Source organism: Pelmatolapia mariae, linkage group LG16_19, assembly GCF_036321145.2.
Source record: "Pelmatolapia mariae isolate MD_Pm_ZW linkage group LG16_19, Pm_UMD_F_2, whole genome shotgun sequence".
Taxonomy (NCBI): Eukaryota; Metazoa; Chordata; class Actinopteri; order Cichliformes; family Cichlidae; genus Pelmatolapia; species Pelmatolapia mariae.
The window spans coordinates 56,902,620-56,915,799 of NC_086241.1; the positions used below are offsets into that span (position 1 = coordinate 56,902,620).

At 39.3% G+C, this 13,180-nt stretch overlaps 1 protein-coding gene across 1 annotated transcript; it reads left to right on the forward strand.

Moving 5' to 3' along the window:
• Nucleotides 1-3,678: 3,678 nt before the first annotated feature.
• Nucleotides 3,679-12,990, forward strand: LOC134645431 (TLE family member 5-like). Its single transcript, XM_063498859.1, has 7 exons — nt 3,679-4,088; nt 6,726-6,823; nt 7,461-7,524; nt 7,801-7,845; nt 7,941-8,003; nt 8,561-8,635; nt 9,077-12,990. Exons 1-7 carry the CDS (start codon nt 4,062-4,064, stop codon nt 9,314-9,316), a joined length of 612 nt encoding a protein of 203 aa, XP_063354929.1. The 5' UTR covers nt 3,679-4,061; the 3' UTR covers nt 9,317-12,990.
• Nucleotides 12,991-13,180: the final 190 nt, after the last annotated feature.

Below are 13,180 nucleotides of genomic sequence, written 5' to 3' on the forward strand. Positions count from 1 at the left end.
GATGAACCATTTCAAACTTGACTCTTCAACTCTGGCACATGGCGAAGGGCCGCGTGGCTGTTGGTGTGGGTTTGTTAGCTTGTTAGCAGGCCAGCGTTGCACAGCATGTTATTTTTGTGACACATTTTTGTCTCAACATATGAGCGGGAAAGGGGGAAGGCAGTTGTTATGATAAATAATTCCCTGTCTTTAGCATTAACTTGTTAAAACAAAAAAGGACTGTTGTGTTTTCACTACAACACTTATTTATTGCCTTTCATTGCCTTGACTAACAAGAGATGGTAAACCTGGCCCTGTGCGGTTTTCCTTTTGCCACATTTGGGCGATCAGGGTTGTGTGGCGCCCCCTTCCCGTGGGCTCGTTGTTGGACTAAGGGGCATCAAACGTATCTTTTGGACATCAGTGTGAAGTTGGTGCATACTCAAATGTTTCCCCCTCCCTTTTTTCTTTTTCTTTTTTTCTTTTTTGGTGATTTATTTTTTTCTTCTTCCTCTTTCTCTGTATGATAAGACATTACCAGAACACTATTATTTTTAGGACCACTTGATTTAATTTCCCTCACTCCAGTGAAACCTGAAGGTCAATTGTGTAGTGGTGTGTATAAAATGCTGTTTTGTTTTGGGGGTTTTTTCTTTCTCTCTTTATTTTGTATGTAAACCAAATGTAAATTATGTATTATACTGAGTGTGCCAACCCCACTCTCTCTAGAGCCAGGCTCTCTCTCCAAGTGCCAACGCTGTGGTCATTTATCAAAAGGGCCACCACCCGAGATGGTCCCCCTTTTTAAATAAAACACACCAGAGACTAAAAGGATCCATGATTTAAGTACACACGAAGACTTTATTCTGTATTTAAGATCGAAGATTTAGGAGATAATCTGCTGTTTTCTAAGAAACTGTAATTATAATTGCATGTGCTGTTTATTTTGTGTTGGAAGTGAGGGCTTGGATGTTTTCACTGAAGCAGAGCCCTTTACGAAGGGGTTTCAATCAGTTGGTTATTATCAATTTATTGATTTACATAACTCTTGCCATATTTTTTTTTTTTAATGTGTTTCATGTATTTGTTTCAACCACTGTTGCCTGATCCTCATTCAAACATGAACATGACTTATGATCATTGCCGCCTTCTAAGAGAGAAACATAATGACAAGGTATCTGTTTTAAATTGAAATAAATTTGTTCCTATACTTGCTGATGATGTGTTGCGTGGATTTTATATCTTCAGTTGAATAAAAATCTAATTCTGATTGGTAATGTCAAGTTGATGATTAAAGCCGGGGTAGTCAGTATTTATTTGAGATCTGAAAGAGCATGACCTGGGTTCGTTTTTCTTCCTTACTTAATTTTTGGGGGCATATTATACTTTGTTAGACAAGACTATGTAGGTTAAATGGGATCGTGAGAGGGTGAGTGTCACAAACGTGAACCCAGGATTATAGGTACATGGCTTTCCTGCCTGGGGTCTTTGACCAGTCACAGGTTTTTAGGGACTGTGCATCCTTAGAAGATGATGATGATAAAGAAGATAGATGTTCAGCCTGATTCAACTGAAGACTTCCCTGTAGGAAAACCATCCCAATGTTAACATGTAGGGTTTAGAAGAGAAAACCCATGTCATACTTGGAAAAGCCTTTAAGCAATGTATTTTTACCACAGCTACTACTAGACAGGTCAGCAGATTAATATTTTCCTCATGATGTGTAAGTGTGTTACTGTGGCAGCAAAGTGGCTTTGTCACATGTAACTAATAATGAAACATTCTAACAGTGACTGCTGAGTTAAATCATTCAGCCTGATGTTACAGTAATGTTGTGGCTTTAGTTGCCCACAAATTTTCAGGAAAAAAAAAGCAAAACATAACTTAGTACTTGGTGGAAAAACCCTTGTTGACAAGTACCGCAGTAAGACTTTTCTTGTAGCTGTTCGCCAGGTTTGCACACATGTCAGGTGAGAGCTCTTCCTCCAAACACCCAAGAGAGATGTGTGCAAACCTGAGAGACTTTGCAAAAAACTCTAAATCCTTTAGCTTTCTTAGCTGCTGTAAGGCAACTTGATGCTTCAACTCTCTCTACAGATTTTCTATATGATTTAAGTCTGGAACCTGTACAGTGTAATAGCAGAAATCCCAGTTTAGATGTCTTCTTTTATTCTTTAGGATGAAAATGAACATTTTATGTTGGACAGTGAAATGACCACATTCACTTTTTTCTAGATTTTAAAACCTTTGTGGTTTCTTTTTTCTTTTTTTAAACCTTCCTATGTCATATTCTGATTTCATTGTAAGATACCAAAAGCTGTTCAGCGTAATATTAAGGAAGTCTGTGCACAGTGAAAGGCCACATTCCTAACCTCCAGAGGGACTATCCATGCAGTCATAGAACTTGTGTTAAAAGCCTGAGGACCCATGGGAGGAAGGTGGGATAAATGGGATTCCACCTGTAGTCACAGTAAAGCTGCTGCAGATATAAACCAAAGGCTTCATTCCATCTTCAGAAAAACATTTTTGCATTTTTTAAATACAATTATGTCCTTAGGTATTTGAACAGTGGCAGATGATTTGTAATTTTGCCCCTGTACACCACCAACGAAGTGGATCATACAGTCAAGATGTGATTAAAGTGGAAACTTTCAACTTTAACTCAAGACACTCGGTAAAACTGTTTAGGAATACAGACATTTTTATTCATAGGCCATAGGCCCTAGCATTACACATAGCTCTCCTCAGTAAGGATGTTTTTCTAGTACAAAGTCCAAATATGTACATGTTCTAATTAAACGGCTAGTCGTCCGACTGTCAGCATCACACCCACTACCAGGTGGTATGCGCATGTTTAAGCTCCCAAAAAAACCAGACCCAAATCAAATCACATTCACATCAGGAGGAATCCTGCAGGGTCAGTGCTGCGTGTCATCAGCAGAAGTAGGTCAGTCACAAAGATCCAAAAAGTGCCTCCAGACCCATCTCGGATAATTGATCTAAGCAGTTATGTTGTTTTATTACACATTCATAATTGCACAATTTCTAGCATAATTTAACAATGGCATCCTTTAAAAGTTTCCAGGAATGAAATCAGACCACTGTAGTATGAAATATGAAACTGAGCAAAAACTCTGGAACAACATTTGTCTGGCAAGGCTGGGCAATGATGTCAATTTCAGTAATTTCTAATTTAACAATTTCACCTTGTGTAGAGATTGGCACCCCCAAGTGGTAAGCTGTTTCTGTGAGACACACGAATCACTTTATGCATTGCTGTATGCCACTACTCGCAGCCTGTCACAAAAACACAATTTGTTCATATTTCTGTAGTTGAATGAAACATGCCAGAAATGTCACAGTTTGACATGTATATATCTTCGTAGGAGTTAGATGCGATCAAGACTTTGTATAGTACTGTACATTTTGCAGATGAAATAAAAAACAACTTTGTAGATGCTACACAAATGTTTCTTTAAAAAATAATTTAATTAAAAAAAATCTATTGACACAAACATGGACAAATTGTGACTTTTAGGGAGCCCTTTTAGTAATCCAGTCCCGGGTCTAAGACCTTATTTTCCGGCCCCAGCCCCCCTATCTCCGGCCCTGGCTGCAGCCACGAGCCGGTCAGTTCAGCTCTGTGTCACACGGGGCGCCCGCTCCTCCGCGGCTCACTTTGTTTTCCGCGTGATGTTGCTCTTCTCTTCAAAGCCGAGGAAAGTCAGGGGCTCATGTGTCAACATCCAGGGTTTCCCCGGGGAGGAGTAGCATTAGCGCTATTCCAAATAAAGAAAAACAAAACAAAACTCAAAAACGCCTGATGTTGCTTTGAAGAACCTTTTATTTTTGTTAACAAATTACTCCTTGGAAGTATCGGGGTTTTTTTAACTTCAAAGACCAGAAGACGACCTAAGGCTCCTGCTGCTTTGACGTTAGCTAACGTTATTTTAAAGGATGACAGAGTACAAAGTGCGAATAGCGTCTCCGGTCATTTAATAACATCTGGGGAAACGTTAGCTTAGCCAGCTAGCCTGGTAGTTCGATTAGACAGAGGAAAGGCGGCGAAACACACTGCTGACATGATGTTTCCTCAATCGAGGCACTCGGTAAGTTGGCCGGTTGAACTTCTCCCCGGGTGGAAACTGAGCTAACGCTAGCTAGCAACGCACAGCTGATACATATCGCTGCTTCCTGCAGGTAGCTGTCATCGTCACAGTGCAGGCACTGTGGCAGCTTAGCTCTTTACCTCGAACACACGGCGAGCTATACGGCTCACTTATGTGCAGACACAGTCTATCGTTAGCTAGCTTCACTTAAGACCAAGAAAGTTGGAGTGATGTTGTGCATTGTTTAGACGGTTTTAACACCCCTTTTGCTACTTGCAGCAAACCACAACGCACATTTAAGCATGCATTCATTTTGAGAAAATATACTTTAAATGTTGCAAAAATAGGGCAGGTTTTCACTGAACATTTGTTAACTATTATAGGACTTTGTTTATTGGCGACTTTTGGGAATTAACACTTTAATTTAAAACGATCAATTGCTAGTATTAGTATAATAATGTGTAACAATAAGTGCATAAATGTGTGAGTACATAAAAGTGCGATTATTTACAAATGTACTGATTATTTTCTAGATCAAATGGCACATTACTTGTTGTGTAGAGTCAGACTCTTACAAAAAAATATGTCCCACCTGACCCTCCTCAGGATCAGCTGATTTTGTGTGCCTGTGTTTGTTCAATAACCTCTATTGAAGCCATGCAAAATCTTACTTTCATACTCTCGATATTTTCTGAGTTAAATCCCCTGAAGTGCGTACAGATTGGTTGAAATAAGTTATCATTTTTAAGGCACTCTTAAGCCCCCATAACGTCTGAAGTACATGAAAGCTGAAATGCTGAAAAGAATGTACAGCCATTGTCCACGTGAGCAACATTATTGCGTAAACGGCAGCAACGTTAAAGGTATCACTGATCAGTATGTGACCACTGCCTATTACGATGCACAGTTTTAGATATGAAAAGAAGAGAATGAAGATATTCATCTAGACATTCTGTGACAGTCATTGTCCTGGCCCTGTAGAAATGACAAGTATCCGATACTAAGATCTTCAGTCATTGCTGTTGTTCACGGTCTGATGATAGAAGCAGGTCGACAGATAAGGGCTTGGCATTATGAAAAAGAGAAATTCTTAGACAAGCACTGAAGGCTCCAAAGCTTCTGAGTACTTCGGAGGTTCTCAGGGCTCAAATGAACTCCTATGTACACGATTGTCTGAAAATATTCATAGTATGAATGTAAAATTATGCACCAATTCATTAAATATGCTAAAGTTACTGTAAAAAAAATCAGGTGGGAGAAGATTTTATTTAAAAACAAAGATACTGGAGAAACTCAAACCAGAGTGTGCCTGGCATTTTTGTTAAAACAAAATCTAAATTCAGTTAGTTTCAAATCATTTTAGTCAACTATATTTTAATGGTATATTAAATGTAGACAGATATGTCTACTTTCACTAATAGTTAGCAATAGCTATTAGTGAATGTGAAACAAGTACGAATTAAGAAGGCTGGCATGCAACCTCATATATGTTTATATGCCAAGTTCTGTTAAAAAAAAGAACATGTGCATGATTGTTGGCTAGTTTCAACATGTGACTGCTGTTTGCTGTTCCTCTTTCTGAGGGGGGTGGGCTGTGTCATATGTCTTTCCTCTCTGAACGTGACCATGGAACAACTTGCATGCTGTGCTTCTGTTTTACTTCTCCAGACCCACCTAGTGATTCCTTCAATTACCATTACACATTCTCTCTCTCTTTTCCATTTTTCCAAATTCAAAAATATGTTGCTCAATCAGTGAATTGACTAATTGTTTCATGTCTACAGGTTGAGCTAATGCTGATCATTTCATTGCTACTGCAGGCCCACCCATTTCCAATCTAGCCAGTTTCATCACTTCATTTTTGCACACCTGAAACTGGTCGCATTCGTGCAGAGTTGTGATTTCTGTGATCTCCGTGTAACCGGCTGCATCGGGCCTCTCTCTTCAATCCCATAATCCGGCTGGAAACCTCTTGCTCTTGTGCCACTTATTTAGCGAGTAATGAGGTTTAGAGAACCAGATAAACCATGGATTACAGTTTTGGACTGTTGGTTTAAGTGTAGTCTATACATAACCGGACTTCTAATGCAGCCTCTAAATACCTCTCACATATGGTCAGCATGGACACACTTCTGTAAACACATTTCCTCAATCAACACACTTTGTGGCCCAGACAGATGTTTCATATCCGTACCTTTAAGACAGCTGTGGCTGTCTGTAGACAATTCACAGTTGTGTGCTGTTAATCAAACACCCAGCTGCTTTCTTTATCTCATTTTATGATGTGCACACAGACATGTGTACATCGTAGGACACATGTCTGTGTGTACATGGTACGGCTGAGTCTGAGCTTTCTTTTAGCTATCCTCTCAAAGGGTTAATCTGCAAGGTCAAACTGTTGCTTTCAAACAAACCTTCATTAAAACACACATGCTCTGCAGCAGGGAGCTCTCATATGTTCATGTAAAGGATGATGATAGCTTTTTTTCTTACTCGAAAGTAGAAAGCACAGCAAACTCCTTTTTCTTTTTCTTTTTTAACCTTAGGATTTGCATCTGGTGCACGATAAAGTAGGAGAATTTCTAAGTCGCCTTCTCGAAGCTGAAAATAAACCAGCTATCTTGTTGTGTTTCTTAGGCATCCTCTCAGTCCAGCCAACCTCTCAAGTTCACCACCTCTGATTCCTGTGACCGCATCAAGGACGAGTTCCAGTTCCTCCAAGCACAGTACCACAGGTATTCATTTAACACATCCATACACACCTAATTTAATCTCTAATATAAGTCACACACTTTCTTCCTGCAGTGTTTTGTTGTTACTGTCTTTTGTGAAATGGCCTTATTTAAGGCAGCTAATTATTCAGAAATGCATTTCATTTTGAGCTGGACTTTCCTCACCTCCTGTAATGTCAGTCAGCTTTTAGTGAACTTACCTTTTTCACTCAAACTATCCTCAAAGTCATTTTTGTCATTTTATAGGCATGTTTCTGTTTTCAGAACCGCTGCTCCTTCTAGATTTTGGTGAAACAAAATGAACTTGTCCTAGATATGGGTATCCAGTAAATAAAATATATTTAAGGAATGTTCATTTTATTATTGTAAGGTTATTTAAACAAATGGTTTCATATTACAGTAAATGCTGAATGCCCTTTTTTTGCTGGAAAGTAGATGAGAGGATTGATATAATTCTCATGTCTGTATTCTAAACATGAAGCTTAAGCCAGCAGGCTGTCAGCTTAGCTCAGAGTAAACAAGACAAGTTGTGGAATTAGTATAATTCCCCCAAAGTGCAGTTATCCCCAAACAGGATGAATACATACATTTGCTTTCGAGCTGCTCTTTCTCATATTATATTTCTATTCTTTTTACCCAGTTTGAAGCTGGAGTGCGATAAGCTGGCTTCTGAAAAGTCAGAGATGCAGCGTCACTATATCATGGTAAGTGTGGTAACTCATTTCTGTGGTATGCTGCGTATTTAGTTTTTAAATCTCCCACCACAGTCTCATAGTGTCGCAATAGATACGCAGAAATCCTCAGGTTTACTCACTGCATGATGAGGCACAGATAAAAAATGACTACACATCTCAAAATAGAGTATAAAATACATACATGAAAGAGAGAGTAATTAATCAAAAAGGGTTGTTGTGTGTGTGCGCGTGTCTTTGTGTAGGCGTGTTCTAATTCTTTTACTTGTCATCCTCTGTGCACTGTAGTACTATGAAATGTCCTACGGGCTGAACATTGAAATGCACAAACAGGTAATCATCGTCTTCATTCATCCATCTGTCTAGTAACCCGGCTTTCTTTGTGTGTTGGTCTGACCATTTTTGTTTTTCTTCTTTTTCTTTTGTAGGCTGAAATAGTGAAGAGACTAAATGGGATCTGTGCTCAGGTGCTGCCTTACCTGTCACAGGAGGTAATGATTCGCCTTTTACTTAAACTTTACACCCACTGGCCCTTTTATTTGGTACACGTTGAGAGTACCAGATTGGACCCATCCGGAAACAGTCTGGTCATTCTTCTCTGGCATTTTGGCCCAGAGAACTGCTGCTCACTAGATATTTTCTCTTTTTCCGACCATTCTCCATAAACCCTAGAGACGATTGTTTGGGAGAATCCCAGTAGATCAGCAGTTTTTGAAATACTCAGACCGACAATCACGACTTAAGTCGCCTTTTTTCCTCTATATGATGCTCAGTTTGAACTCGAGCAGGTTGTCTTGGTCATGTCTACATAACTAAATGCCCAGTGCTGCCTTATGATTGGCTGTGTTAGCAAGCAGTTGAACTAGTGTGTGGAACAAAGTGGTCGATGAGTGTATGTTCTCATAATATTGATGAGAAAGTTTTCTTTTTCTTTTTCTTTTTTTTACTCCAACTTTATGTTTTAAAGAGGAAATCTTACGTGCCTGACTGTTTTTGTCCAAGCTTTTCTTGTGCATATTTGTCTCTGAACTTGTGATCTTTGTTTTAGCATCAACAACAAGTCATGGGCGCTATTGAAAGAGCCAAGCAGGTCACACCTCCTGAGATGAACTCCATCATACGTGTGAGTTTGTCATTTGTAATGTCCACCAGATGTTGCTTCGTAGTATGCTGGTTAGGTAATTTTGACTGGGGATGGGCCCGTTTTGCTCCCTCATTGATGGAAATTTGTCTGTGAATGCTTATTTCTAATTGTCAGGTTTCTGTTGGCTGTGCGAACAACATTTACCACATTGTTGTTTTTGTGTCACTTCTGTTTAACCGTATTAATAGCAAGAGAATAAATGGTGTGGTGTGGTTTGCCTTCTGCAAATTTTGAGTAATAGAGATATGAAACGGAGATAAAATGCCACATTGGGTTTCTTTAGCATAATGATCACCACTGTCCTGTGTGTTTGGAGTTTGTGCTGCAAGTGTGATAACTGATCACACTAGTTTTATAGTGTTCACACTTCTTTTTTTTACAGATGGTAAACTTATATTATCTAATGTGTTGTTTTTGCAGCAACAGCTTCAGGTGCAACACCTGTCCCAGCTTCAGGGCCTGGCTTTGCCAGTAGCCCCGCTTCCTCTGGGCCTCACCCCACCCACTCTGCCTGCCGTCTCCTCCAGCTCCGGCCTGCTGTCCCTCTCCTCCATCCTGGCCAACTACTCCCACGGCCAGCCCCCGGTAGCGAAGGAGGACAAGGCCAGAGATGTTGCAGAGAGAGCACCTAGAGGGGACGATGGAGACAAGTCAGACTAGTGCAGACAGAGCGAGGAGGTTTGGAGAGGGATGGTATGGGGTGTAATAAATGTCACAAAAAAAGGAAAGGGTGTCTGGAGGCCTGTCTACTGAGTGTCAATGTAGAAGAGTAATTGCAAGGATGATTAGCAAAAGGACCGAGCTTAAACTTTTGTAAGTGCTGAAGATGAAACTCCTGAATGGCTGAGAGTAAATGTTCTTATTATTTAGTGGTAATAGACTTGGTTCAGGCTTCTAGACTTTAATAGATGTGCGGGGTTTTTTTAAAAAAAAATTTTTGTTCAAGCCGCTGTTGTTAGGCTTAATCAAGATAAATGTTTTCCCATTTGGAGAGAGAGCTAAGAAGGAAACACAATAGCAGTACCCTGGTAGATAACCGTCAGATTTATTTTCTCTTCCATCTTTTTGTTATCAGATCTGTTTAGTGTTTATTTCCACGTCCTCTGTAGTCCCTCTGATTGAGTCTCAATGCAGTCTGCCAGTCATAAAAAGCAGTTTTAACAACTCCACTCCCCACATACTGCTTCACTGTTGCTCACGACTTGCTTAAATTAAATCATCTTTTTCCAAAACGTTAACTGGAGCAGTTTTGTCAGTAATTCCATTAATTTACTCTGTTAAGTGTTATGTTCTTCATTATTCCCAACCGTTGGATGCATTACCAGAGCTGTGTGCATTAGTCCCACATAAATCAAGTTGTTTTTTTTTTAATTTCAGAAAGATCTTTAGTTTGTACAAATGGTAAAGTAGCCAGCTTGGAAGTTGATATGTGGTAGGTAGGCCTAGCTGCTCCTGTGAGCTCCACATGGGATGTGGACCATTGACATAAGATCATGGACCCCGCGTCTTTAAATAATAAGAATAGATCCTCTGAAAAAAAAAAAAACCCCAACTCATCTTGTTTTTGTAAACTGAGACAGGTTCTTATAAAACCATAAAGATTCCTGTGTGTTCGAGTGAATGTGATTGGAAAGAAGAAAACACTTTAACTTTACTTTTAAGCACCTTTTGTGTTCTCCTTTGCACCCCCCTCCCCCCCTTTTGTTCCTGCCCTTTCCCCCTGCGGGTCCAGAAAATTGATCCAAAAATAGGATCTAAATGTTAAAACAGTGTGGTTTTGACATATAGCCAAGCGTTGTGTTTTTATAGGTTAGCAGAGCTTTTTAGTTTCAGGTGAGATTGCGTTAAGTACCACCTTTCTTTTTATCGAGCCTGACATTCTCAGCATTTTGAAACATGAGCTGTATTCCAACCACATACTTACTGTCTTCATTATACACTATGGGTAGCAAGCTTTTCATGTAGGTAATATGCAAAAAAATTAAATATGCTGTTTTTGTATTAATGAGAGTGACTTCTCTTAGCTTTGTTACCATCATGGAGATGTGGCGAGATTTTGTTTTCGGCTTTTTCTACCTGTGATCAGCTCCCACGTATAATTTCTTGTTGTTGGACAGTCATTTCCTCCCAGTTTTGTTTGAATTCTGACAAATGTGATTATTGAACAGAGCTGTAATTCACTTTCATCATTATTATTATTATTATTATTAGTAATAATAAAGATAAGTTGAGTAGTATAGCTATAAATAGCTTTATCACCTTTAATATAAATAAGGATGTTATGTACAAATAGCAATTATCCATTTGACTCATTCATTAATATAGATTATTAAGATATCAAAATGTTATTGTTGAAAGAAGCATAATTAAAATGAATTGGATCTGCAGTGTTAAAGAGCAGCAGTTCAGCTGACCACTTCCAACCAGTCACATGAAGGTCAAACTGAGCATCAGAATGGGGAGGAAAGGTGACCGTGAACGTGGCACGGTTGTTGGTGTCAGACGGGCTAAACTGAGTATTTCCAAAACTGCTGTTCTACTGGGATTTTCCCAGAGTACAGCGCGTTTACTTTATTCAAATGCCCTCCAGAGAAACCAGATCTTAATCCAATAGAGCATCTTTGGGATGCAGTGGGACGGGACGTTCGTGTCATGGAAGTGTAGCCGACAAATCTGCAGCAGTTGTGTGGTGCTGTCATGTCGATGTGGATCATAATCTGTGAGCAAAGTTTCCAGCTTTTTGTTAAATCTATGACAAATGTTCTGAAAGCCAAAGGTATTCCAACTTAATACTAGCAAGGCGTACCTAATAAGGTGGCTGGTGAATGTAATTTGAAGTGGCTTACAATTACTATAATATGTTTTAAATGTAGTGTATTGATGTTGGAAACATCAGGAGGCATTCTTTGGTAGTTTAGCCATGATAGACTAATTTAGACTAAAAGTTGAACAATAACAGTAAAATGAATCTTTAGTAAATAAGATCCAGGCTACACACACTCAACAACTCCAAACCTGCTAGTTTAGTAGTGTAGGTTCAGTCCTAGAGGTAAAAGCAGAAAGCAGACTGTTGGATTTTTATGTTGTTATATCTGAAAAGGAGCAGCTGCTCACAGATGTTTTCAACTTTATGGTGTAGATTGACGAGTATAAAGACCTAATGAGGGATTTTGGTGAGTTTTGCCAGCTTTCAGGTTGGGGAATAGGGAAATGATTCAAGTGACATCTAAGAAAATGAAGATGACCGTTTTTGAAAATGCTACCCAAGAGGTTATATGCGTGTTGATAATTTCCCATTTTTGTGATCTTATATATCAAAACTTGTATGCATAATGTTTGCAGTTGGTATGTGGTGTGAAACTGGTGAACAGCTCAAGTTTATGGCTGAGAAATGTTCATTTTTTAGGCAGCAGAGGGCAGCAGTGCTCTTTCAGTGATTTATTATGGGTTATAAAAAGCATGGAAACAGCCCCAGGTTTATCTGTCGTATTCAGCCACATTATTGCTTTCCTCTCTTTTCGTTTTTATGATTGTATGCTGACCACAGGTACACTGCAGGTGTGTCAGCTGTCCCTCCCCTGTAATGTGAGTGCTTTCCAGAGCTTTGATAACCCAGCTTTTAATGTCCAAGCATAACCCTTTTCCCTCTGTTTTAATTTGAAAAGCACTTAAGTTGTGGCTCACTGCTCCTTTTGTTTTTCTTCTTCCTGTCTGTGCAAGTGTTGGGGAGCTGGAGTATCTCCCTCCCTGGAGATCTGACTTCAATATATCGAGTGCGAGAACAGATCATTTAATCATTAGCACTCTTTATACTGACGTCAGCCTCTGTAGAAATCCTCCCTTGGCAAAACTCAGACATGTGAATGGTATGTGTGTTTGTTTTGCTGTGAAGGGCCAATTTGTATACATATGAATATATCAATATACATATTTTTTAAAGCATTTTTGTATGTTTCAAAGCTGCTTTTTAATGTGTGTGTATCATGGAGGACTTCGTTGTTGTACGCGTGCATTACAAGCCTACGCTACGAGAGGCACAATGTTGTATATCCTGTCGTTTTTTTTTCTCCTGTTTTCTCTTCCATTCATTCTCTCTCAGTAGGCTGTAACACTTAACTTTGTTTTCTAGATTTGTAAATGTTTTATCCTTTTTTTCTGTGCAAATGAAAAACTGTTAAATGTGTCTACAAACACAGTCTCATTTCAAAATACCCGGGACAAAAAAACAAACAAAAAAAAGATGTAAACAAGCAACTGTGTACTCTGAGAATGAATCAACCTTTTAGCAGTAAGGAAGCGTCTCTGGTGCCTTACAATAAAAGATGTGATTGAGAGTGGTCATTTTTCTTCTGTTGGCAACGCACATGGGAAGGGAAAAACAGTAAAGGGCATCGCTGTCGTTATTGCGCTGATACATATTAAGTCAGCGCTGAAATGAAACATTTGTGTTTTGCTTGATAGTCAACTCCTCTGCAGCTTGATGGAATAGTTGAGGCATGAGTGTTTTGTACTCCCAGTACACTG

Bases quoted from the DNA above. Each gene is read 5' to 3' on its own strand.
- LOC134645431 (XM_063498859.1), top strand. From the start codon at position 4,062: ATGATGTTTCCTCAATCGAGGCACTCG. The intron at 7,846-7,940 runs GTAATCATCGTC...TTTCTTTTGTAG, and splicing joins ACATTGAAATGCACAAACAG to GCTGAAATAGTGAAGAGACT. The intron at 8,004-8,560 runs GTAATGATTCGC...TCTTTGTTTTAG, and splicing joins TGCCTTACCTGTCACAGGAG to CATCAACAACAAGTCATGGG.